Source organism: Nipponia nippon, unplaced genomic scaffold (genome assembly GCF_047370975.1).
Source record: "Nipponia nippon isolate SJK-2023a ecotype South Korea unplaced genomic scaffold, ASM4737097v1 scaffold_4, whole genome shotgun sequence".
Classification (NCBI taxonomy): Eukaryota; Metazoa; Chordata; class Aves; order Pelecaniformes; family Threskiornithidae; genus Nipponia; species Nipponia nippon.
Genome location: NW_028262358.1, coordinates 49559176 through 49582499, shown reverse-complemented (window position 1 = coordinate 49582499; position 23324 = coordinate 49559176). Strand labels below are relative to the sequence as shown.

The 23324-nt window shown below is 38.7% G+C and overlaps 1 protein-coding gene across 1 annotated transcript in view; it reads right to left on the bottom strand.

Moving 5' to 3' along the window:
• Positions 1–1469: 1469 nt before the first annotated feature.
• Positions 1470–23324, bottom strand: part of PDE10A (phosphodiesterase 10A) — a 198604-nt gene continuing 176749 nt past the window's right edge. Inside the window, exons 19-22 of the mRNA XM_009471114.2 lie at positions 23084–23195; positions 15686–15766; positions 11582–11670; positions 1470–5993 (exon numbers count right to left, since the gene is read on the bottom strand). Of these exons, the coding sequence (XP_009469389.2) occupies positions 5876–5993; positions 11582–11670; positions 15686–15766; positions 23084–23195 (400 nt within the window). The 3' untranslated portion in view covers positions 1470–5875. The remainder of the gene's footprint in view (positions 5994–11581; positions 11671–15685; positions 15767–23083; positions 23196–23324) is intronic.

Genomic DNA, 23324 nt, shown 5'->3' with positions numbered 1-23324 from the left:
CACACCAACTACTTTCTGAAGCATTTCTCTGTAACTCATTCTTGACCCAGAGACAAAGATCTTCATAAGGAACATCCATGGTACAGGTAGCCCTTCCTAGAGCACTACTGAAACACACTGAAAAAAACCGTTCTCCCTAATATCAAGAAGAGAGACTACAAATTGAGGAAGGGGAATTTGTCCTCAGTAATTGCCTTCAGCAAAATAAGTACAGCAAAGTAATCTCCAACACTTGTCGAGCAGGTGAAATCCATTGACGTCTCTGCCCCTTACAATTGACTCAAATGAGCACAGAATCTTATGGAGCACTTGGATACTTTCAAATAAGTCTAATTCAAAGTTCCTCAAAACCAACAGAAATACTCCTTTCCTCCCCAAACTTCAATGAGCTTCAGTTAAGGTGCTTTTACATTTAGATTTTCCAATATCTGCAAGGGAATATATTCAGAGGTTGATTTTTATAAGTCTCTGATGATGTTTTTCAATAACAAAGGGCTAAAAACATTAAGGAAAGCATACCGACCGGGCAGTGACCATCAATAGCAAAGCAGAACCCTGTGCTACAAGAGCTAAATCTGCATGACAAGCAGAAAAATATGAAAAGGCATGTGATGATTGACTGCCATCAGTTTGAAAAGCTTGACCAGAAAGTCATTAATTGACTTCAGCCTACAGTTCCTTGCCAACAATACAGAAACAGGTGGAAAGGACCACATTAATAGCATTCACAGAAACATTCCTCTTGTATTGCCTGTCCCTCAAAATAATTTGGAAAGTTTTAACTTAAATGAATAAGCCCTAAAAAAACCGCATGAAATGTCAGTGCAGTTTCTGTTTCATCACAAAAGTTAGCCCTAGCAGCACGTCCCTTGCAGCAAACAGCTTTCTGGAAGCGGCTGGTCACAACAGCACGAACCTAGGTATAGTTTATAAAACTTGTTTTTGACAACTGTATGCAGTAGTTAAACTGAAACAGTTGTCCTGGAAACCTGTTTCTGGCCAAGTCGTCCTAGCAATGCTGAGTTCCTTCAGCGAGGAGGGAGACCAGGAATATTTGGAGGCCATGCTGACAACTAGAGACAGAGCTCAGGTTGAACTCTCTATCCCAGGCTCAGCATCTTTTCTTTGAGAATGAAAGGGTCATGCAGAGTCATAAAGACACAAGGCCACTTTGAGGTCTATAAATGGTGAATACCCTGTTTCCTGAGCATGAACTGTGCAAGAGATCTTTGAAGCAAATCAATGCATTAGGTAATGCTTTATGTGTTGATTCCATATCTCCTGTGGGTTACTTGTGGTATAAATGCACACATATGCACACGCACTTCTCATCCCTCACTTCCACTCCCAATAATAGCAAAAATAAACATGAAAAATAATATTAAAAAACTCTGTATTCAGTAATATTCACACCAAAGTATATGTATAGATATATCCATTAAAATTATGAACATTTCTAAATATATTTTATGTATCATACATATATTTATATGTATAATTACATATCCACAGAAGTAGTCTTGCTGTGCTAAAGCCAGCAATAAAAGCAAAAACAGGTTTCACAATAGGACACCCATATATGCATATGTACTGGCTGTTTGGTTTGTGAATTTATTTACAACTTAACTATATCATAATAAATGCTTACTGTTCTATTGTACAAACGTAATAGTAAAGGTTTAGGTTTGTTTTTTTAAATACAAAGACTGCAAATGAATACATGAAAAAAATTACACACCATGTACAGTATTTATAATTTATAAATGCAAAGTTAAGACCTCTTTAAATTATTGCACTTGCATATTTTTTGTTTTTTTACAAAGATAGTTTATATGTATCATATATATATATATGTGTGTGTAAATATATATATATATAAAACAAATTTTTCAGCTCACTAAATGTAGTAAAGTTGAATGTTGTTACCTTGAAGTTCTTTCTTCTTCACATAACAGCCCAACCTGAATTTTGAATATATATGAATCTACTCTACAAATCAGTTTGATCTACCCTAGAAAGCAGTCCATTGTTTTAGGTTTTTTGACAGAGTATACACCCGTATTACAATCGAGCACAGTTTTTGGTCAGAAAGCAAAAGAGTTATGATGTGCCTTTGCTAGATTGGGATATATAACCTAAAGTTTGAACATGAACTTCCTTGTAGTAGTGTGCAGAAAGTCTTTTCCGTGTTTAGAATGAACAAATTAATTGTTCCACTTCACAGAACTGTTCCTATATCACAGTGTTTGAGGCAAATGCATTATTTCAAGAGGGTCATAATTGTTTTGAGCATCTAACAATCTCTATTTTTTAACACGAATAGTGCTATTTGCTATCCCTACAATTGTAACACTAAATGCAGTCACAGCAAACTGATCACACTGTTCTGAGTTTAAACACATGAAAGAAGTGTGTGCCACACAAAAAGATGAATTCCACACTGCATGTCCCCTCCATTGTAAATATGTTTTATCATATACTGCAACTAAAAAAGCACATTGCATTTCTGTAATGTAATAACTAAATGGCCACTTATGAAAAATACTGCCATGAGTTGAACCATTACAGCAGCATGTTGTACTACCGTACAGAATTCATAGATTAATTACAACAGTGGAGTCTGTCAGTGCTGTAATAAAATATGCAACATCTCAGATGAGTATCATGCTATGTCAACTATTTTTCTCACTTAGTGCGTACCTTTCAGGCACCATTTCATAATAGATTAGAAATGCTCAGATATGGCTTCAAACAGTCCTTTTACCTTCACTGGGCTTAGAAGGGAAAAGCAATTGGAATTATTAACAAAAATAATGCAGTTCTGGGAGCATAAAGTCTAACACTTTTAGGAAAGGAGAGATCTGTTAGGTTTTTTATAGATTCTTCTTAATCTTGGGCAAGATCAGTTTTAGCAGGATAAAAATGCAAGGAAGAATGGCTTTTACCAGTTGAACTTAATGAGCCAGATGTCTTACAGATCTAGATATCTTACTGCTCTATTTGTGAGTCCGGGTCTACAATTTTGAACAATCGAATCTCAACATGTACTTGACCCATGAAACTCAAATACAGCTTAAAAGTTTTAAATTTTGGTGGTTTTGACTTTGGAAGTGCAGGTATTAGTTTGGTTCTACAAAAAATCTACACATCTGATTCTGCACTCTGTAAATGCTAAGGCAGACTAAATTTGCTTAGAAAATACAGCCCATTGTGGCTCTTTTTGTTGGTCTGGGTGCTAACAAAGAGTAACATTTTGTCATGACCTTTCTCCCTTTACACACCAGGAAACCAAACCAAACCACAACCACTGGAGCCAAAATTTTTAACTCTAATGGACATTATTCTATAGCAAACATATATTTTATGTGGTTTGAATAGTTCTGTATTAGAAACAATACCTGATTGACTTGAGACATTAATAGAACAACTTATTGCCAATTTGACAAATTTGTTAGGGAAACGTTCTGTATCAGTACTTATAAACTTCAAAACATAAAATATTATGTGATAGTGTCAAATATTTTGAATGGTAAGTAACAGAGCTAGTCAAGTTATCTTTACTGTCCAGGAGTAAAAGATGAATTAAAAGCTTTCCATAACACAGTCACAGTGTGATAGGGAATATTTTTGCAACACATGTGAGATTAACATTCAAAGAGGGAGAATAACAGCAAATATACTTATCCTATGAAGAAAATATGTTCCATCCAGTTGTTAGGGTATCTGAATTTCAGAGAGTATTTTTATAGTCACCATAGGTTTGGATAATTTTGAGGTAAATATTAGGAACTGTGGATTGTGCCTCAAGTACTTAGGGGCTGAAAGGTTGCATCTACCAGATTTAGTTCAAACAGAACTGCTAAGGAGTAAAGCAGAGGACACAGCATGAGATACTATTCATTCTACTTTGGTGCAATTGTTTCCTGCCATTTTTTTTATTCCAAAATAGTTTGCTGTGGTTAACAATGAATTTCTGCACTTGGAATTGGCAAAGTAAACTGAAAAACATTATGGGGCTGCTGCTAGGTAACCTGTATCATACAAATAAGATAACTACATATTGAATTCTCAACCTCTGGGATATCTATGTATTGCAAAGGCTTAGATGCATTTATACATCATGCAATTATGTATCACATACTGTACACGTGTACAGATACTGGTATGTGCTCGACCATAACAGAAGGCAAAACTCAAGAGTCCAAGTCATTTACATGAAACCCATAAGATGGCATGCTTATTAGAGCAATACAGCTCAACAGACACGAGATGGAAAAAGAGAACCTGTGTTATGTCTAAGTCACTGCTGTGATTTGTTGCAGTTACACAAATGGCCATGTTATCACGGAACCACTACAAGACTGTATTACCTGTGAAAAAAAACATATAATGCAGTATAGGCTGTATGTGAAAGGTATGCAAAGACTGTGCTTTCACCTACTGTGTGGGTCAATATGAAGATTTTTTTCTCATTATTTTTAAGAGAAAGATGAAGGCAAATTAAGTGTTGTTGAAACATACTCTGTACAATTGCACTAAATTTAAAAGAGTGGCATTAAATGTAAGGTCTTAAAGTCTGTGCATAAGTTTGTAAGGCTGAAGCCTAAGTCAGCACAGAACTGTAAACACAATATTTTAGAGTACTTTTCTCAGTCAGCCATTCTGTCATTGAGAAAGGCATTTCTAAGCCTGGAAATTTTGCTGAACTAGGGGAAAAAAAGCAAACAGACAAATGGAGAAGTTTCCTAATTTCACTCCTCTTGGTATGGGGAAAGAGAGCAGTAGAAGACATGCAGTGTTACTGTGCAACACAAAAGCTAGTCAATACAAAAACATTTTTGATTTATTGTGATGGTACCACAGTCCTTCTTATCAGACCTGACTTTTCTGACAAGGCTTTTGTTCCCAGCAGATAGCATACTTCAGGTATGTCCTTAATACCTTTTAAAACACAACTCAGCAGGTAGAAATAAAAATGATGACTTTACTTAATTGTGAGCTAGGCAAGGAAATCTTTGCTGTCACATTTAATCCGATACTTCTGTCACTATGGATACAAAAACTCTAACCTGAAACTCTCTCATATGGGAGTTAAATATCCAGTACTTCCAGTGTTTTAAGGGAGGAGTTGTCTAGGTTTATAAATCATTCTGAAGAACAAAGCACCATCACTAGTTCTCTCAGCGTTTGCCTTGTGAGTGACAGACAATTTGCATCATGATGCTTAATGAAGTACTTTAAACCTTTAACCTGAATGTTGGTTTTCCTTTAGTTTGCAGCAAGAGAATTCACTGTAACCTAAGCATGAATTATAGTCTCCAAGGATTCTGCTGGAGTTCAAACTGATTACAAGTAGATCACACATAAACATTCACAATAGCAATGGGTACATTGTTCTATTTATAGCCAAGAACTCCCAAGTGACACTGGTGTTAAAGCCAGCCACAGTACGGTATAGGAAAAGTACCATTGAAACCCTTACTAGAAAGATACAATTTAGACGTACCCCCTAAGATTTTTTTTCCCCCCATCAGTTTTAAATTAAGGCCTCAGCAATGTAGCCCATGAGATAAGGCCAGTCTTTTATATTCACAAGTTGTAAGTTCTCTTTTGATAGCTGATTCCAAAACATCTGAGTTCTCATTTTCCCTCTGTTCATGTTGTGTCACTCGTGTAGGTCAGGAGATTGGCTGCCAGAGTCATTTAGCTGAGGTAACTCCATGGGTGTTACCTTGCTAGGCAGATCTGCTTCTCAGTTAGCGTTTTGTAGCTTTTCTTTTTCCTTTTTTTTCCAAATAAAAATGAAACAAAACAAAAACCAACCCCCAAAACAAGAAGGGATGCTTTTCAGGTTAAAGCAATCTGTTGCTGCTGTTCAGTCATCGATCTTCACAGGAAGTGAATCTGAGGTCCCAGGAGCAAGGGACTGGGATTGAATCCATATAGAGGCTTCCTCACCTCTTGTTACTTTCTCCCATTGGTTGAGATTGTCCCTGGAGATGCAAAAAAGTCAAAGAGGTAAAGCACTGTTCATAAATTTACTAGGAGTTCTTCCTAACAATACTGTCTGGTGTACTATACTTTGAGATTTAGCTTTATGCTATATATAAGTACCTGTATGTCATCAAGCTTTTATCATCTTTACATTGTTTCATCCTTTACCTTCAGTTATCCCATTTTGTAATTCTATGTGGCTCGTATACATGTTGACTATATATAAGCCTACAGCATACCTTCCCCAGAACAAGCCCTGGAGCTAGAGGCTAGCACCTGCTTCCATTACAAATTTCTAGCCCTCATGGCTGCAGAGAAAACCCAGCTGTGACCCGAAAGAGCTGTGACTGCAGACTCCGAAACAGCAGTCTGGAGACAAGCAGCCTTCGTCACTTCAGACTTCAGGGATTTAACCACAGCATACTTTGGCCATTTTCAAAACCACCACAGAGATCAGGACTTTTGCCAGGAAACTTCCTTCACTGGAAACCACAGAAGCGCATTAAGCCTTCTGAAACTCCTGCACATGGGCTGCGCGACAGCGTACAAAATGTTGCATACCAACATCACAGTGTCAACTTTCAGTTACTAATGTGGTGATCATTTTTTTTAGTGTCTCACAGCCTGGCCAACCCCCAGGTCCAAATTTTGGTCCACAAGCCGTAAAATGATGAGAAATTAAGCTGGTAATGTTCTAATGATCTGAAGGGAGTACAGAACCATAATCTTACTTGCTATACACTAGTACCACTCCAGTGACTTGGAAGTCTATCTTGATGATATCCAATAGTGGACCATACTTGCAACCTATGGCCAAATCTAGCATTCAGTCTTCAAAGACAGAGAGAAAGAGAGCAAACTCAACTGTTTCCAATTCATACTATCAGCTACCTAGTTACTAAAACAACCGTTCTTAGATGTCTTCAGTAAAAAAACAGGATGGTAAAAGCGCTAAGGTCTTACATGCTATGTGTCATATTATCGTATTACATCGGAATTTATGTGGAAGAACTCTTCTGATTTTTATGTCACAGCTTTGCTGAAACAGTTGATAAAACAGCAAATAATGAGCCGAAAGCAGAGTGAACAGGTAAGAAGAGAAAATGTTACATTTTCAGGGGATGGAGGAAGGCAGGATCTGATGGAGTCTACCGAAGAAAGCTGGTGCCCTCTAGGGGAACACCTACACCGTTTTCTCCAGGCAGATGGAAACCTGCTCTGCCACTGCTCCAGGCCAACTGGAAGTCATGAAGCCAGAGATAATATGGCGCTGAATTTCAGCTAATACAATCAGGCACTAAGGGTCAGAAAAACTAGGTCCCTTTCCTGAAAGTGGGAAAGTAATGAGGAGAATTGCAGCCAAAATATTTTTAAATTATATCAATTTCAGCAAGTTTTTAGAGACCTGAAAGCACATGGATGGAAAATTGTTTCAAATTATTTGGTCTGAAATAAAGGAAAAAAATAAATCACTTCATGTCATCTTCAAAATAAATATACTGTCATGGATTTGCCACTTTGGTAGGCCTACTGAGTACGTGGGCTACAAAACACACATAGGACTTATTCAGAACACTGTAACACAGGTGGCTGGTAGTTTTGATCTACACAGAATGACAAGAGAGTATTTACAAATGCGGAATAAATTACCGGACAAGAAAACCTTCTAGATTCTTAGCTGCTACCTTACCTTAGGGAAATCAGTGACTTTTTTTGTTTGTTTGTTTTTAAAGATGCAGATAATAGGATTCATTTGCCTTTGTGCTCCCAATGAAGCCCTGGCTCCTAAGTGTCTGCAATAAATGCCCAGAGGCTCTCAAAATAAAAACCTTGATGCTGACATGCTGCCTTGCCTGCTTCTGCTGCTATTATTTGCAGCTGGTGTCTGCATTCCAAACAACTCAAGGACACGGCAGCTTAAACACTGCGTTCCAAGAACCAGCACTGGTCATATCAAAATCGGTTCAGTCAGCAGCTGAGGCAATGCCAAACAGGAATGAGGCTGTATTCCTCTCATCACACTGAATAACAGTTACCCATCAAAAATAAAGGAAAAAAAAGTGTAGTGCAAAATCAGCTATTTGAAACACTCCGGAGTAACTGAAACCCTGCAATAGCATACATTTTAGTAATTGGGGAGTTGAAGTTAGATCTGTGTTCTTGATTTCCTACTCTGCATCTCCAAGTCTGAACTCTCAACACTTCCTCCTCAACCCCCTCAAACAGACAGCAGAGGGTAATTTCAAGCTAATCTAAACCTATCAAACAGCTCCTCAGAAGACTTTATGACAGGGTGTGGATTTTCAGGAAGCTCTTTAGTCTTACGGAGATTTTAAACCCCATCCACAAGTCTGTGCCCCAGTTCTGCATCTGTGCAATCTAAATTAAGGAATGCACAAGAGGAGGGTGGGGACCTGTGTCTGTACAGAGCTGTGCCCAGTCTGGAGACTGTGCCAGTGTAGCTTTCAGAAGTATCAGTATTATAACTATAAATTGGAATTCCAAACAACAAACATAATCTCTAGAATAAAAAAAGTTCATGTAATCTCTTCCAGGAGTCTAATTGCTTTTAGTTCAGACATCACACCTTTTGCAGAGAAAACAATTCTTGAAAAGTTGTTCATGAAGAGAGAAAAGATCTTCAGAAGCATGGAGAACCTTTAATCTAGAACACACACGTATGTGGATGTTTGATACTCTACAACTTCAAATCTCCTCAGTTGAGTACTGAACGATGGACCACCAAGTATTACAAGCCACTTTTGCAAATAAGCCTCATCTGGATATCCACATAGCTAAAAATCAAAAGATACGGGTGTTCCCAGAACCCTGCTCCTGAAAAAGATGCCGTGCAGTCTTAAGCACTCAACCTAGCCTCTCTAAGCCTCAGCTCCCATTAAGGGGAATAACAATGCTAACTTCTTACCAAAGGTACTGGCAGGCTTATGCAAACGGTTCTACAGTAAATACAAACCCATTTGATCGTGCAAGTAACAGAACTTTCCTGACATCCAGCACTGAGGTTACATTATTAATCATACAGACTCTGCATGTTAAAAGCATATAGATATTGATTTGGTAAGTAAAAGTAGACCCAGATGTTGACAAATAAGTAACAGAAAAGACATAAAATTTTTTACATATATAAAGCAGTTTGACAATATTTGTTAGCTTGAGTAGAAACAAGGAACTGGAAACACCCATGATAAGCATTACTGCATTTCTAATGGTGGGTATTATAGTCGATGCTGTTTAGTCCATGTAAACAGTATAAAACTCTTTTTGACTGTTTACATGGTTATGCAAGGCACAATCTGTGTTCTAGTTACGTGGATCGAATAACCAACCATTTAGCTTTCAGCCATCAATACGGCTGAAGCAACGTGCCTTCAAGCAAGGATTACAAAGGGAAAGAAGTTACAAAACTTCCAAGATCTCAGACTACCTCTCAGTAAAGCAGTTGGATGACTCATGACCTTGTAAAGACTGAAAGGATTACAAGCAGTTTTGTAGTTTACTTCACGTTCTCTGATTTCACACTGAAAGCAACTCTTCATTTGTCAGGGTACACATTATTCAATTATCTATAATCAAACTATCAACACGTACATATTACATCAACACGGCTCAGGGAGTACACATTCCTACCCCATACTGTAACTCCGAATTCCAAAACAGGATTTGGACTTTGATACCACTATGATAGTAACACACTCTACAGCATTTTGAAACTAGAGAAGAGTTTAATGCTATATTGTAATTGATGGAACCACTAAAATATGCATTTATGAATACTTCAACATCACTCCATTTAGGATAACAACTTACTGCCTGTTATTTACCAGACATTGTTACTTTCATAGCTTCTAAGGATGAAAGACATTACTATAAGGATCACCCAGCCTGACTGCCTGGAAAAGACAGGCCTTGGCCATTTCATCACAGTAACTGTGCCTCAGACCTGTATCCCTTTTACCTCTCTCTTTTAAAAAGTATACCTAGCCTTGGTTTAAGATCTTCAACTGACATTTTTCCAAATGCTAAAAAAGACATTCACCGTATTCCTTGGTTGAACCTTTGGGCTTCAAGTAGTCTTTACCTGCTAAATTAATGAGCTTTATCTACTCAGAAAACATACTATGGAGACAGTTACAGATTTTGATAAAGTCATTCTCTTGGATAAACTAAATACATTATGTCAGCTTTTTTAGTCTCTCACTACTAGAGACCTCAAAACATTCTTTAAGCTCTTTCTTAATCTTGTCTGATTTGCTAGTGTCTTTATCTACTCTTTTTAAAGCACAGATGCTAAACAGGATTCCAGCTGTAGCCCCATTAATGTAAAAACTACAGAGGTATAGTCTCTAATCCTACTTAATATTCCCTCCATACCCATCTAAGGGTTGCACAGCCATGCCCAGCAGCAGGATCTTAGAGGCAGCTGACTATTAATGATGGCCCCTAGATACTCTCTGTTTTTTGTAAGATAGTCTTCTTTTCCACTGGTACAGACCTACATATTCTTCTCACAGCTATATGAAATAGTGCTTGGGTGCGAATGAAATTATTTTGCTAACCACTACATTAAATTTCACAGCGGTTTGTATGCAGTGGGCACCCTTCTGTTACTTCACAGAGATCATTTAGCTCACAAGATCAGGAAAGGGACAGAGTAGGTAGATCTGCCGTACAGGACAAAGAAAAAGTTCAATGCAAGCTAGAATTTAAGGACCACAAGAGGGAAAAAGATTATGAGAGAGGTGCTAGTGGTGCATAGAGAGGTGCATAGAAAAACAGGCTTCTTTTCCTTGGATGTGACTAAGATTACTGGCATTTTATGAACCAACTGTTTTTCCTTAGAGAATACTGATTAACCTGAAACTGGAACATTTTCATGAAGCATAATGGTTTCAGCAGAAGTTTTGTCGGGAAAGATTGCTAAGGTCAAGGATATAATTATTGGACAGAACTACCTACAAAGAGATCCACCATCATTCCAAGGCAGAAGCAGCCAGCTGGTTAAGGACCCTTGACTCTTGTCCAGAAGATCCCAATCTACATCCCAACTGATTGGTAGGACAAAGTTACATTTGCTTCTCCCACAACCTAGTGGTACTAACCTTATGCTCCCAATTACTGAATATTCTGGGGATCTTTCTTTTTCTGCTTTTTAATAAACATGTTCTGACATGAAATAAAACCACATGCCAAACCCACATTGTTTAAATGAAACAGAATTCTAGCCAATCTTAGTTGTGAGAACATGCTGAAGTAAAAAGGACAGAGAGGGAAATTGCACTGAACCAGCCTAGATAGGGATACATAAGCACTGAACCTGTTTGTCTCTAAATGCTTTTGGTGTCGAACACATTTTAATCAGCTGTGTCTGTAGATCTGCATTGGATAGTCCCAGCCAGTAGTTATTGCCTCGGGGTTTCTGCATAGATTAATGCGAGACAGGTATCCCTGTTTATCTGGATGTAAATTCTAAAATTAAAAGTCTGTATTTCCAGACAAACTTGCAAAGCATGTTTGCTTTTTTTTTAACCAAGCTACACGCTATGCAAAAACTTGCACATTTACTCACCTGCATGCTCGGAGTAGTGGCCCAGTTGGAGGAAAGATCTGTGCAAGTGTGGTGTAACATGGGATGGCTACAGCATTGTAGAACCCAATCTATGAAAAACAGCAATGAAAAAAAAATAGTTAAAAGTTGCCAAACTACAACACTGAAAGTTAACAGCTACCTGGCTCAAAGCTGTTGACTAGTTACTTAATTACTACTTATGTTAGTACTTCTTACTTCTGCATCTCCTCGTAATATCCAAATACTTTAAAATGAAGCACTAACAGTGAAGTCTCTGGCAATTACAAGTTGCTTACATGCCCCTCTTTTATGACTCATGTGGCTGCTTCAGATAGGATTTTCTAAAGGACCTTTTATTATTCAATTGATTTGCTTAGGATCTGTCTGGCTTTTTGGTGTCAGTAGCAGCAGCAAGTACGTGCAGATGGCAGAGCCATTTCTGCAAACATTATTCTGGTGCTGAATTTTTTTTTTTAAAAGGTAAAGTTGTGCAGCATTGCCAAAATATGGTCAGATTCTGGATTGTTCTGATGTCCTACAGAGTATGTATTCCATAGCTCAATTTACTCGAGATGCTACGGGCTTTGCGCCTTTGGAAAGTTTCTAAAAGGTGTGCACTGTGATCAATAATTGGTTTGCAATTTCTTTTCATGTATGCGGTTCAGTGATATATTTTTACCATTATCATATAAATCTATTTAGAGAAGATCAAATGAGCACCTTTTTAACGATATCTGATTCATACAGGCTTAGGGGCCTGTGACAGCTACCATGTCACAGCTGAATTGTCATGACATGAGGCAATTTTTAGAAAATGCTACTTATATATTAGTAAGGATGACAGGTTAAATTCAGATCCATTATAACATCACTCATTTATCCCAGACTCTCATGATAGTTACAAGAGTGCACTATGATCCCTTTCTTCGGGCAGAATTTTTAAATGCCTTTTAATGAAATACTATGTATTGTACTGTGACCAAAGCGTTTGATAATAAGTCTCTTATTAACAGTCTAAACATTGGCCCTTATTCAGAAATTGAAGAGCAACTCTTGTCCTCACCTCCATCAATACAGAGATTCCTCCCATACTGCTATATAACCAAGTCCATTCTGTACTTCAAAAAAAAAAAAAAAGATACATTTTCTGACCTGAGAACCCAACAGTCAGAGTTGAAGTAATCACGATGTAACTGACAGAAAGAAACTGCAGGTGGTGAGGAGGCAAGGCTGCACACAGCTGGGATGTCTCCTCATCAACAAAAAGTTTGCTATTTTGCATAGTGCATTGTTTTCTTCCTACATGTTTTTTCTTGTGTTTTTCTTTCTTGTTTGTTTGTTTTTAAGGGGGAATATTTTATTTCAGTGGAAAATAGCAGATTACTCCATAGCTATCAAAAATTAAAATGAGACGGTAGGTACAGTCACACTGTAGACTTTCTGGCTCAATGAGAAGTGTGTTGCCATTGCAAAACATACAAGATTTCAACCAAACTAAGTTCATCTGCAATATATTCCAAATGACCTTCCCTTTGGAACCCCGGTATTTAAAATAAAACGCGTCCTTTAAGGTCCTGAAAGCTTTTAAGTGAAAGTGCACATCAATCAAGGAAGAAAAACCCTAAAAGGCTCGATGGATTTAGGTTTTGAATAAAGCCAAGCTAACTAAAAGCATTCCTTTACAAAAGTTTCCATTTCTGACCAGAACAAACTCACACAAATCCCTTTTGTAAAAGGTTTAGGTTATCTGAGTAAATTATTCCAGGCTGATTTTTATGTTGCTGTGGCTAGACAGAAAGCCTAGAGTTCACACAGATATGAGCAATCTCTTGAAGTCACTGCAGGAAAGGCAGTGTACGTGTATCCTAAGATGCATAAGGAGGAGGAACTAGAGAATATCTTTTGTTTCTGAAATAAATTGTTCCTGTCTTCAAACTGTGCATCCTAAACATACTGCTAGCTTTAAGAGCTGGATCTTTAATGATTAAAATGATGATAAACTTTTTATTTTCAACCTGAAAACTGTTATTTCTGGGATAAGCTTTGAATGGCTGAAGCACGTGAACTGTTCCCTCTCTCTCCCTTCATTACTTAGGCTGGCTTGACTTGTTTATCAAAAGGGCTTTCAGGTCGCTGCATAGCTTTGGCATTTCTATTTTATTCACAGGTTCCAAAAGGAGGGGCAGAAAAGAGGGTGATGGGATCCTTGCTGAGTCAGGAACAAATTTGCAGCGCAGGCTCCACAGCAGGAAGACACCAAACGCAGAGCCCTTACATGAGTTGTGCTGCAAAGGGTGTGAAGCACAACAGAGGCCAACCGATCCAGCTGCTCAAGTCAGAGGAAGAGCTAAGTACAAGCTATTCTCATCAGAAATGAGTACTTGAGGCAGAAGTAGGTTTTTTCAGAGATTACATGTTTATACAAATCCTCATTTCCTAAACATCATTGTAATTTAAATAAGTTATTAATGCTTTAATTAAAATCCACATAAAAATACTTGTTAATGCTTTTTGTTAGAGCCTAAGGAAATGGATGATAATGCTTTATTAAATTTTTCAGTCTCTACATAAATGTAGGAATGGTTACTTTCAGAGATTTATATAAGTCCTAAATCTCACATTTTGCTGTAATGTTGTTGTAAGATACAGAAGCTACAACTAAACTACTGAAGTTGGCATTTAACATCCTATTTTTCTTAATATTTTAGTGTTATACTATGAAGAAGCATGAAAGAGAGCACAAAGTAAAAAAAAACTGATGAAGACAATACCTGGAACAATATTTCTTGCATTTTAAAGAGAAAAAAATAGCTTATTTCTTAGATCTGTGCTTTCACCCCATTAACAATTCTTTCACAAATGCCAAGATGACTACATACTATAATACTGTCTACTTTTCAAGATGTTCAGAGATAACTAATACAGTATATAGAAAAATAAACCAAATGCAGAAGAATGTTTCTTTTCTTTTTAGGCTTATATTAAGCACACAAAGTTATTAAATTAACTGCTAATTTCTTACTATAATAAGGGTAATAGTTTTTATGCTAAAATATGATAAATCATACGAAGTGTCAAAATATAAAGATTTCCATAGTCTTGCTTACCAAGTAATTAATCTACAGTAATTTTGTGATACTTTGTCATTTCTAATTTTTTTAAATATTATTGTTAATTTCAGAGTTCATTAAATGCTTTGCAAATGCTAACTACTGGCAATTAAAGCATCAGAAGCCACTGAAATAAAAAAACCTTATATATATATATATATGTATATGAATGGACAATAGACAATTTAATTATATTTTCTCTGCTCACATAACCAAAGGACAAGCTACCTTTTTTGTTTACCCAAAAAAGTTAGTTCAAAGATCTTTTTTCCCCTCAAATTTATGTGTACAAAATACCAATTTTCCCTAAGGAAAGCATAAAAAAAGCAGTCATTTCTTCACATTTGTGCACAGGAAAATCAGTACCCAAAGACTTTGAAAAACAGACAGTTGAGGATCTTAGAAGTACACCCTTTATTGCTAATCCTCAAGAAACTCTTCAGATTATTCTTCATTTTTAGGAATGTCAAAAAGCAGTGTTTACAGGTATTCAAAAAAATAATGAAGAAGTACTGATCTAAAATTACAAATATTTCAAAATCTGAACCTGGATATTTTAACCAGCAACAGGTGTCAAAGTTCATTTTGTATTCAGGACAAAACAGCAAAACCTTTTAGCTAAGGCTGAAGCAACCACTTACTTGAAAGTTGAAAAAGTGTTATTGTTATTATTATTTCACTTGAAGTTGAAAAAGTGTTATTGACACTTCTCAAAATTGTAGGTGATTGTGGTTTTAGCTAGAGTTACAAATACAAAGAATGGAACAGGTGACAACAGCAAAAAGCACGTTGTCATTTAAGTAATGTCTCTGAAAACAAGTTTTCCAATGCTACTTAAAAAAGTTAACCCTGTTTTGCATGCAGAACGTAGAATTCAGCAGCCCACATACCCTAATGTCAAATGAAATATTCACTAATATATAAAATGTTTTTTTTCCATACATGTTTTATTAACACTATAAAACATGTATCATTTTACAGAGAGAGTTCATACCTGACCCTGAGGGACTTCATCTTTCTTGTCTCTGTCCATCATAGGAATAGGTTGAATACCTGTTTTCTTCATTTCATCACCCTGGAGAAAAGTAGAGAGAGAGATTAGGAAAACAAAAATCAAGACCACTGAGATCTGAATTAATTTCCATCTTCTATTGTATGTGAATCTAAAAATCCAGAATTTAAAATAATGTGTGGTATCGGTCTAAGGCAATCTCAGAAAACGGCCTAAGGAGGGGCTCATTTTATACATTCACCTAAATGATAATGTAAATAGAAAATCCTGAAAGTTTTTGAGTCAATGGACACGCACTTTCCTTGTTTCCAAGGGCGTCTCCATAATAAAAAGCAACTCAAAGAATAAAGCCAAAGAAATCAGTTCATTCTATTCTGTTCTATTCACAGTCTCATCTTTCAAAACATTACCTGTTTAAAGCGATAGAATACAACGACCAGTAGAACACAACTCACCCATCCAAGGAAAAGCTGAGTAAAACAGACGAATGTACAATGTGCCCTCTTTATCAACAATCCAGTCTTTTTGACCATGCTGCTTTGAAGAAGCTGCCTGTCAAACAGCCGCCTTTTCTTTAAATATGCTATCCCTCTACATTCATAAGAGGCATACCGGGTAAGATAAGGTGCAGTATATCCAAAGACCATATATATGTAATGTAGAAGAGAAAACTGTCTCCTTATGTTTTACCCATTACCAGCAGAGCAGTCAAAACACATTTCTGAGCACTATACTGGGCCTGAACACAATTACCTTAAAAATCCATAAGTAGCTGGCTACTTTCTGTAATAAATCGAAGTTTTCCAAGTCTTATGCCTCAACTGCATTGTCCAAACACCATGGACACTTAATCTTGAGATTATAAAGGCAACTACAGCCATAGCAATGGTTGCTTTTGGCTACTGCTCATATCTGAGATTCCAAAGTCAATGTGATCTTCAAACTGCTAACCTTATGTATTGGATTTTCATGGCGAGGTTTTGGTAGTGGGGGGGCTATAGGAGTGACTTCTGTGAGAAGATGACAGAAGCTGCCCCCATGTCCGATAAGGTCAGTGCCAGCACTATGAGGGCTGCTATGGGGAATGTTAACTCCATCCCAGCCAGACCCAATACACCTTAGTTAGGGAGAAATTTTATGCAGGATAACTGCTCATACAGTATTTGCTTATCTTTGTCCTTTAATTTGAGATTCAGTTCACAGAATCATAGAATCATAGGACTGTTAAGGTTGGAAAAGACCCTTAAGATCATCAAGTCCAACTGTTAACCTATCACTGCTAAGTCCACCACTAAACCATGTCCTCAAGCACCACATCTACCCACCTTTTAAATAGCTCCAGGGATGGGGACTCAACCACTTTCCTGGGCAGCCTGTTCCAGTGCCTGACTACCCTGTTGGTGAAGAAGTTTTTCCTAATATCCAACCTAAACCTCCCCTGGCGCAGCTTGAGGCCGTTTCCTCTCGTCCTATCCCTTGTTAGTAGGGAGAAGAGACCGACCCCCACCTCACTACAACCTGCTTTCAGGTAGTTGTGCAGAGCAATAATGTCAGCCTCCTCTTCTCCAGGCTAAACAACCCCAGCTCCCTCAGCTGCTCCTCGTAAGACTTGTGCTCTAGACCCTTCACCAGCTTTGTTGCCCTTCTTTGGACACACTCCAGCACCTCAATGTCCTTCTTGTAGTGAGGGGCCCAAAACTGAACACAGTATTCAAGGTGCGGCCTCACCAGTGCTTTAGTACAGGGGCACTATCACCTCCCTGATCCTGCTGGCCACACTATTCCTGATACAAGCCAGGATGCCATTGGCCCTCTTGGCCACCTGAGCACACTGCTGGCTCATGTTCAGGCGGCTGTCAACCAACACCCCCAGGTCCTTTTCCGCCAGGCAGCTCTCCAGCCACTCCTCCCCCAGCCTGTAGCGTTGCATGGGGTTGTTGTGACCCAGGTGCAGGACCCAGCACTGAGCCTTGTTGAACCTCATACAATTGGCCCTGGCCCAATGATCCAGCCTGTCCAGGTCCCTCTGTAGGGCCTTCCTACCCTCCAGCAGATCGACACTTCCACCCAACTTGGTGTCATCTGCAAACTTACTGAGGGTGCACTCAATCCCCTCATCCAGATCATCAATGAGATATTGAACAGGACCGGCCCCAACACTGAGCCCTGGGGAACACCACTCGTGACCGGCCGCCAACTGGATTTGGCTCCATCCACCACCACTCTCTGGGCTCGGCCGTCCAGTCAGTTTTTAACCCAGCGCAGAGTGCACTTATCCAAGCCACGAGCAGCCAGCTTCTCCAGGAGAATGCTGTGTGAGAGAGTGTCAAAGGCCTTACTAAAGTCCAAGTAGACAACATCCACAGCCTTCCCCTCATCCACTAAGTGGGTCACCTTGTCATAGAAGGAGACCAGGTTAGTCAAGCAGGACCTTCCTTTCATAAACCCATGCTGTCTGGGCCCGATCCCTCGGTTGTCCCACACGTGCTGCGTAATGGCACTCAAGATGATCTGCTCCATGACTTTTCCCAGCACCGAGGTCAGGCTGACAGGCCTGTAGTTCCCTGGATCCTCCTTCCGACCCTTCTTGTAGAGGGGCATCACATTTGCTAACTTCCAGTCAGCTGGGACCTCCCCGGTTGACCAGGACTGCTGATAAATGATGGAGAGTGGCTTGGCAAGCTCCTCTGCCAGCTCCCTCAGTATCCTCAGGTGGATCCCATCTGGCCCCATAGACTTGTGAGCACTCAGGTGGAGGAGCAGGTCGATGACTGCCACCTCTTCAACAACTGGGACTTCATTCTGCATCCTATCTCCATCTCCCAGCTCAGGGGCCTGAAAACCCCAAGGATGACCAGTCTGACTATTAAAGACTGAGGCAAAGAAGGCATTAAGTACCTCAGCCTTCTCCTCATCCTTTGTGGCAAAGTTTCCCTCCGCATCCAACAAAGGAGGGAGATTCTCCCTGGCCCTTCTTTTGTCACTGATATATTTATAAAAACATTTTTTGTTATCTTTAACGGCAGTGGCCAGTTTAAGTTCTAGCTGGGCCTTCGCCTTCCTAATCTCCTCCCTGCATAACCTCACAACATCCCTGTAGTCCTCCTGAGTCACCTGCCCCTTCTTCCAAAGGTAGTAGGCTCTCCTCTTTTTCCTGAGTTCCAGCCAAAGCTCTCTGTTCAGCCAGGCTGGTCTTCTCCCCCGCCTGTTAATCTTACGGCACATGGGGATGGCCTGCTCCTGCACCTTTAAGACTTCCTTCTTGAATAACATCCAGTCTTCCTGGACTCCTTTGCCCTTCAGGACTGCCTCCCAAGGGACTCTGTTAACCAGACTTCTAAACAATCCAAAGTCTGCCGTTTTTAAGTTCAGGGCAGCGGTTTTGCTGATCCCGTTCCTTACTTCTCCAAGAACAGAAAACTATCATGTCATGGTCACTGAGCCCAAGACAGACTCCGACCACCACATCGCCCACCAGGCCCTCTCTGTTCGTAAACAGCAGGTCCAGCAGGGCACCTCCCCTGGTTGGCTCACTTACCAGCTGCGTCAGGAAGTTATCTTCCACACACTCCAGGAACCTCCGAGAATGCTTTCTCTCTGCTGTGTTGTATTTCCAGCAGATACTTGGTAAGTTGAAGTCTCCCACGAGAACAAGGGCTAGAGATTGTGAGACTTCAGCCAACCACTTATAGAATACTTTGTCTGTTTCCTCATCCTGGTTGACTGGTCTATAATAGACTCCCACCAGGATATCTGCCTTATTAGCCTTCCCTCTGATCTTTACCCATAAGTACTCAACCTTATCATTAGCTTCGTTGAGCTCCAGACAATCAAAACACTCTCTAAGGTACAGGGCTACCCCACCACTTCTCCTTCCTTGCCTATCCCTTCTAAAGAGCTTGTAGCCGTCCATTGCAGCACTCCAGTTGTGTGAGTCATCCCATGCCATCCGTGATGGCGACCACATCATAGTTTTCCTGCCGCGCAATGGCGCGGTTTAGCTATCTGAAAGCCTGAAAGCCTGGGATGTTCCCTAAATCTGTGTTCTATGTTTCTGCACAGCTAGTGAAGGCATCTTCAGAAGACAATTTATTACATCTTTCTTGTAAGTTTTTATCAAGCCATGTTTCAAGTGCCAACGTGCCCTTCCAAGGGAGGATTTTGGCAGCTTTACTCAAAGAGAAGTTTGCAATATAATAAATTGACTCTGGTTTGAGCAGAGCATCTTTCTGTTTGACTGTCTTGCAACTATCTTGAGCATAAAAAAGGTGGGGGCTTCTGGAAGTCAATTCCCTCTTGCATATTTGGCCTCAACATCACCTATTAACTATGATCCTGCTCCATTAACCAAAAAGAGATGTAATCAGGAAGCTATTTTTGAATTGGTGTCTGTACTATTCTCTCATATCACATATTTCTTTCACCAGGTAGGTAGAGGCTAGAATCATCGAATCTAGTCTTTGTTAGATGTTTTACTGTTGAAAGAAACAAAAGGAAAGGCCTCCTTCCTCAGCTGATAAAAAAAGGTGCCTGTAACATTTCCAAGCACAGAAATTCAGTGGATTGTTATTTAGGAACTGTAAGCAAATTTGTTTTTTATGTGCCCCCAGTAAATATTTTTTTTTTCCATTTGCTTGAAGTACTCCAATTGATTGATCCAGGACTCTCTGCAGCTACCATAGTCTCAATGATAAGAACGTCAACACTAAACCATTTAGCGTCATATGATTTCAAGCTCTTTGATTAACATAATATCAAGTGCCTGAGAAACACTTGAAGTCAGAGCTTTGAGGAAGCTGTCCAGCCTCTGACTGATTATGCCAAAACTGAACAAAGCTCAGATTTATGTTCACCATTTCATCTTGAAAGAAAAAGGTATCACAGAATCACAGATTGGTTTGGGTTGGAAGGGACCTCTTGGGATCATCCCATCCATCCCACTCATCTACCCCAGCAGGATCAGCTAGAGCAGGTGGTCCAGGACTATGTCCAGTCAGGTTTTTAATATCTCCAGTGATGGAGACTTCACAACCTCTCGGGGCAACCTGTGCCACTGATTGACCACCCTGACAGTAAAAAAGTATTACGTTTAGATGGAATGCATGCACTAGAAACACAAGTGTTTTCTCGTGTTCAGTATGTGCGAACACATATGATACACTGTTGTAAAAAATACTGCTTTTATCCTCATAGTTAGGATCATGATCAGAAAGTTAAAGTTGAAATTTTAAGCAAAGATGTTTGATCTTGCAGTACGGCTATAATAAGTGGCTTATAAGTCTCAAAAAAGTACTTCAAAAAGGGTTTAACCACTGCCTAGTGTCTCATATCTCACAAAACAATCATAGCAGACAAATCTTATACAAGCTTGTAATCCTGTATAATTTATCAGAAAACTTATTATTTTACTTGATTTGCAGCACTGTGGGAAAGCTTCATACTGAGTGACATCAAGGTAGATCTTAGCTGAAAACACCAGCTATACTGGGCTTCATTCAATAAAAAAAGATCAGTGTGACATACCACAAAATTGCTGCAACCTCTTCTGCAGTTATTGTTTTAGTTAATGATTACACAAAGAAGAAATATTATAAAAATGCTCTGATTAAATCACTCAACATATTAAGATTATGAACTCAGGTAGTAATTGGCAGCAACATTCTATCCTAGTTTTAGAACTGTAACATAACCATTCAATCTAGTCAAATATGCTTTTCTAGAGTTTACCTTTTTTCCCAAATAAGTAACAATTTCTGCAGTGAATCACAATCTAAACTTTCAATTGGTTTAGCTTTCCCGAGATTTTCTCTATATCTGCCTCCAGCTTTCCAGTTTCCAGAAGCGTTTAGACCTGTGGCTGGATTTGTCAGCCATCCTGACTAGATCACAACATATCCAACTTCTGCCATGTATCAATTAACCTCTTCTTAAAGAGGATTCCGAAAAACACCAATTACAGAATTCAATTCCTGTCAATAACTTCTAACTTACATTTGCTCCATGAAGTAGCAATATAACAAGATCCACCTTTATTAACTCATCCCTGGATTACAAAACAGGTTAAAGTCTGGGCAGGCTCAATTATGGCCATAATTCCATTTTTACTATTGTTGAGTGGGAAAAATCAGATCAGTTTAATCCTTCCTTCTTCACTGAGTTCACAAGATTTGCTTTAAAAAAACTTTTTACTTGTAAGCAAAAAAGTTCAGTATGTAATCAATGGGGGTCATCAACATTATACCTCCATTATATCACTCATAAGAATGCTCACTTTCCAGTGCTGACATTTTAGAAAGTGAGTACTGAACTAGATCTTTGAGCTTATATAGTCTGCCTTTTTCAAATATTTTATTGTAGTCTGAATTGTTCATAATTAAGAGAACGAGACCACGTGGATACAAAAAACACCCACAAGCCATGCACATCTTGAATTTCATAATGAACATGCAACAGGCAGGACAACAATCTCCACACTATATGCATGCTACATCAACTCTGTGGGCCTGATTTCCATTTTACACCTGCGTAAACCAGAAATAAGCCCACTGAATTCTGCAGACTTCCACAGGGCACATAACAGAAAAGATCAACACTTTATGATATACATGTGCAATAGTAGTTCTGAAAATACAGCATATCTTCCAAAACTGCATAATTCAACTCTATGAAACACCCTCAGAATTTATTCCTTATCCCTAAAGTAGTCACTTCCACTTTAAAAATTAAAAGATTCAAACATTTACTCCTCAGCATAAGACACGTAAGAGATCACATCTTTATTTATGAACACGATTACATTAGCACAGCTCAATGCCTTGTTTCAATTCTCAGTACATCTTATCTGTGGAGTAACTTTCAGTATATTAAAAAATCAGCTCTCTCTGAGACGCAGTTGTTGAGCTGGCTCACAAAGAAGATTCAAATGGTTGGATCAGAATGATTTTAAGGTTTGTCATATTTGCTTTAGCATTTCCTGGACTCATACTATAGCTTTATAAGTGTGTTTCAAGGCAGCTGACCTGGAAGCTGGTTTCATATTTTGGATTTCTAGAATACAAATAGATCCTTCACAAAACTACAGTTAGTGACTCAAAAAACCTTACAGATTTTCTTCTGTGTTCTGTTGCTTGGTCACTTTATGTTAGGACACACTTTCTAAATTCATCTTTAACAGAGAGAAAAAAAACGCTGCCTGAAAATTAGGAAGCTAACTCAGCTCTTTAAATAGCTTCAGAATAAACAACAAAACACATGCATGCACCAACGAACACTCTTTAAAACAAGCAAGGTAAGATATCGATTGAAAAATACTTATGGTTGTTTTTTTTCTTCCTGGATACTTCCATTTATAAAGAGAGTAAACAAAAGAAACACACATACCTCAGCCCAGAACTCTGCATATATATCATTGGCAGTCAGTCTGGTAACTGGCCACAACTTTGTTACAGAACACAAATCACAAGCCGTCATCATCAGACCAATTACTCTATCTCTAAAAAAAAAAAACAAAAACATTAAATTGTAAGTTTGGTAAAGAATTAATGATCACACTGCAAAGTTTTTATTTGCCCTTCCTCAGTTCAATCAGCAGTAAAGTATATATACTACAAATTTTCTCCCA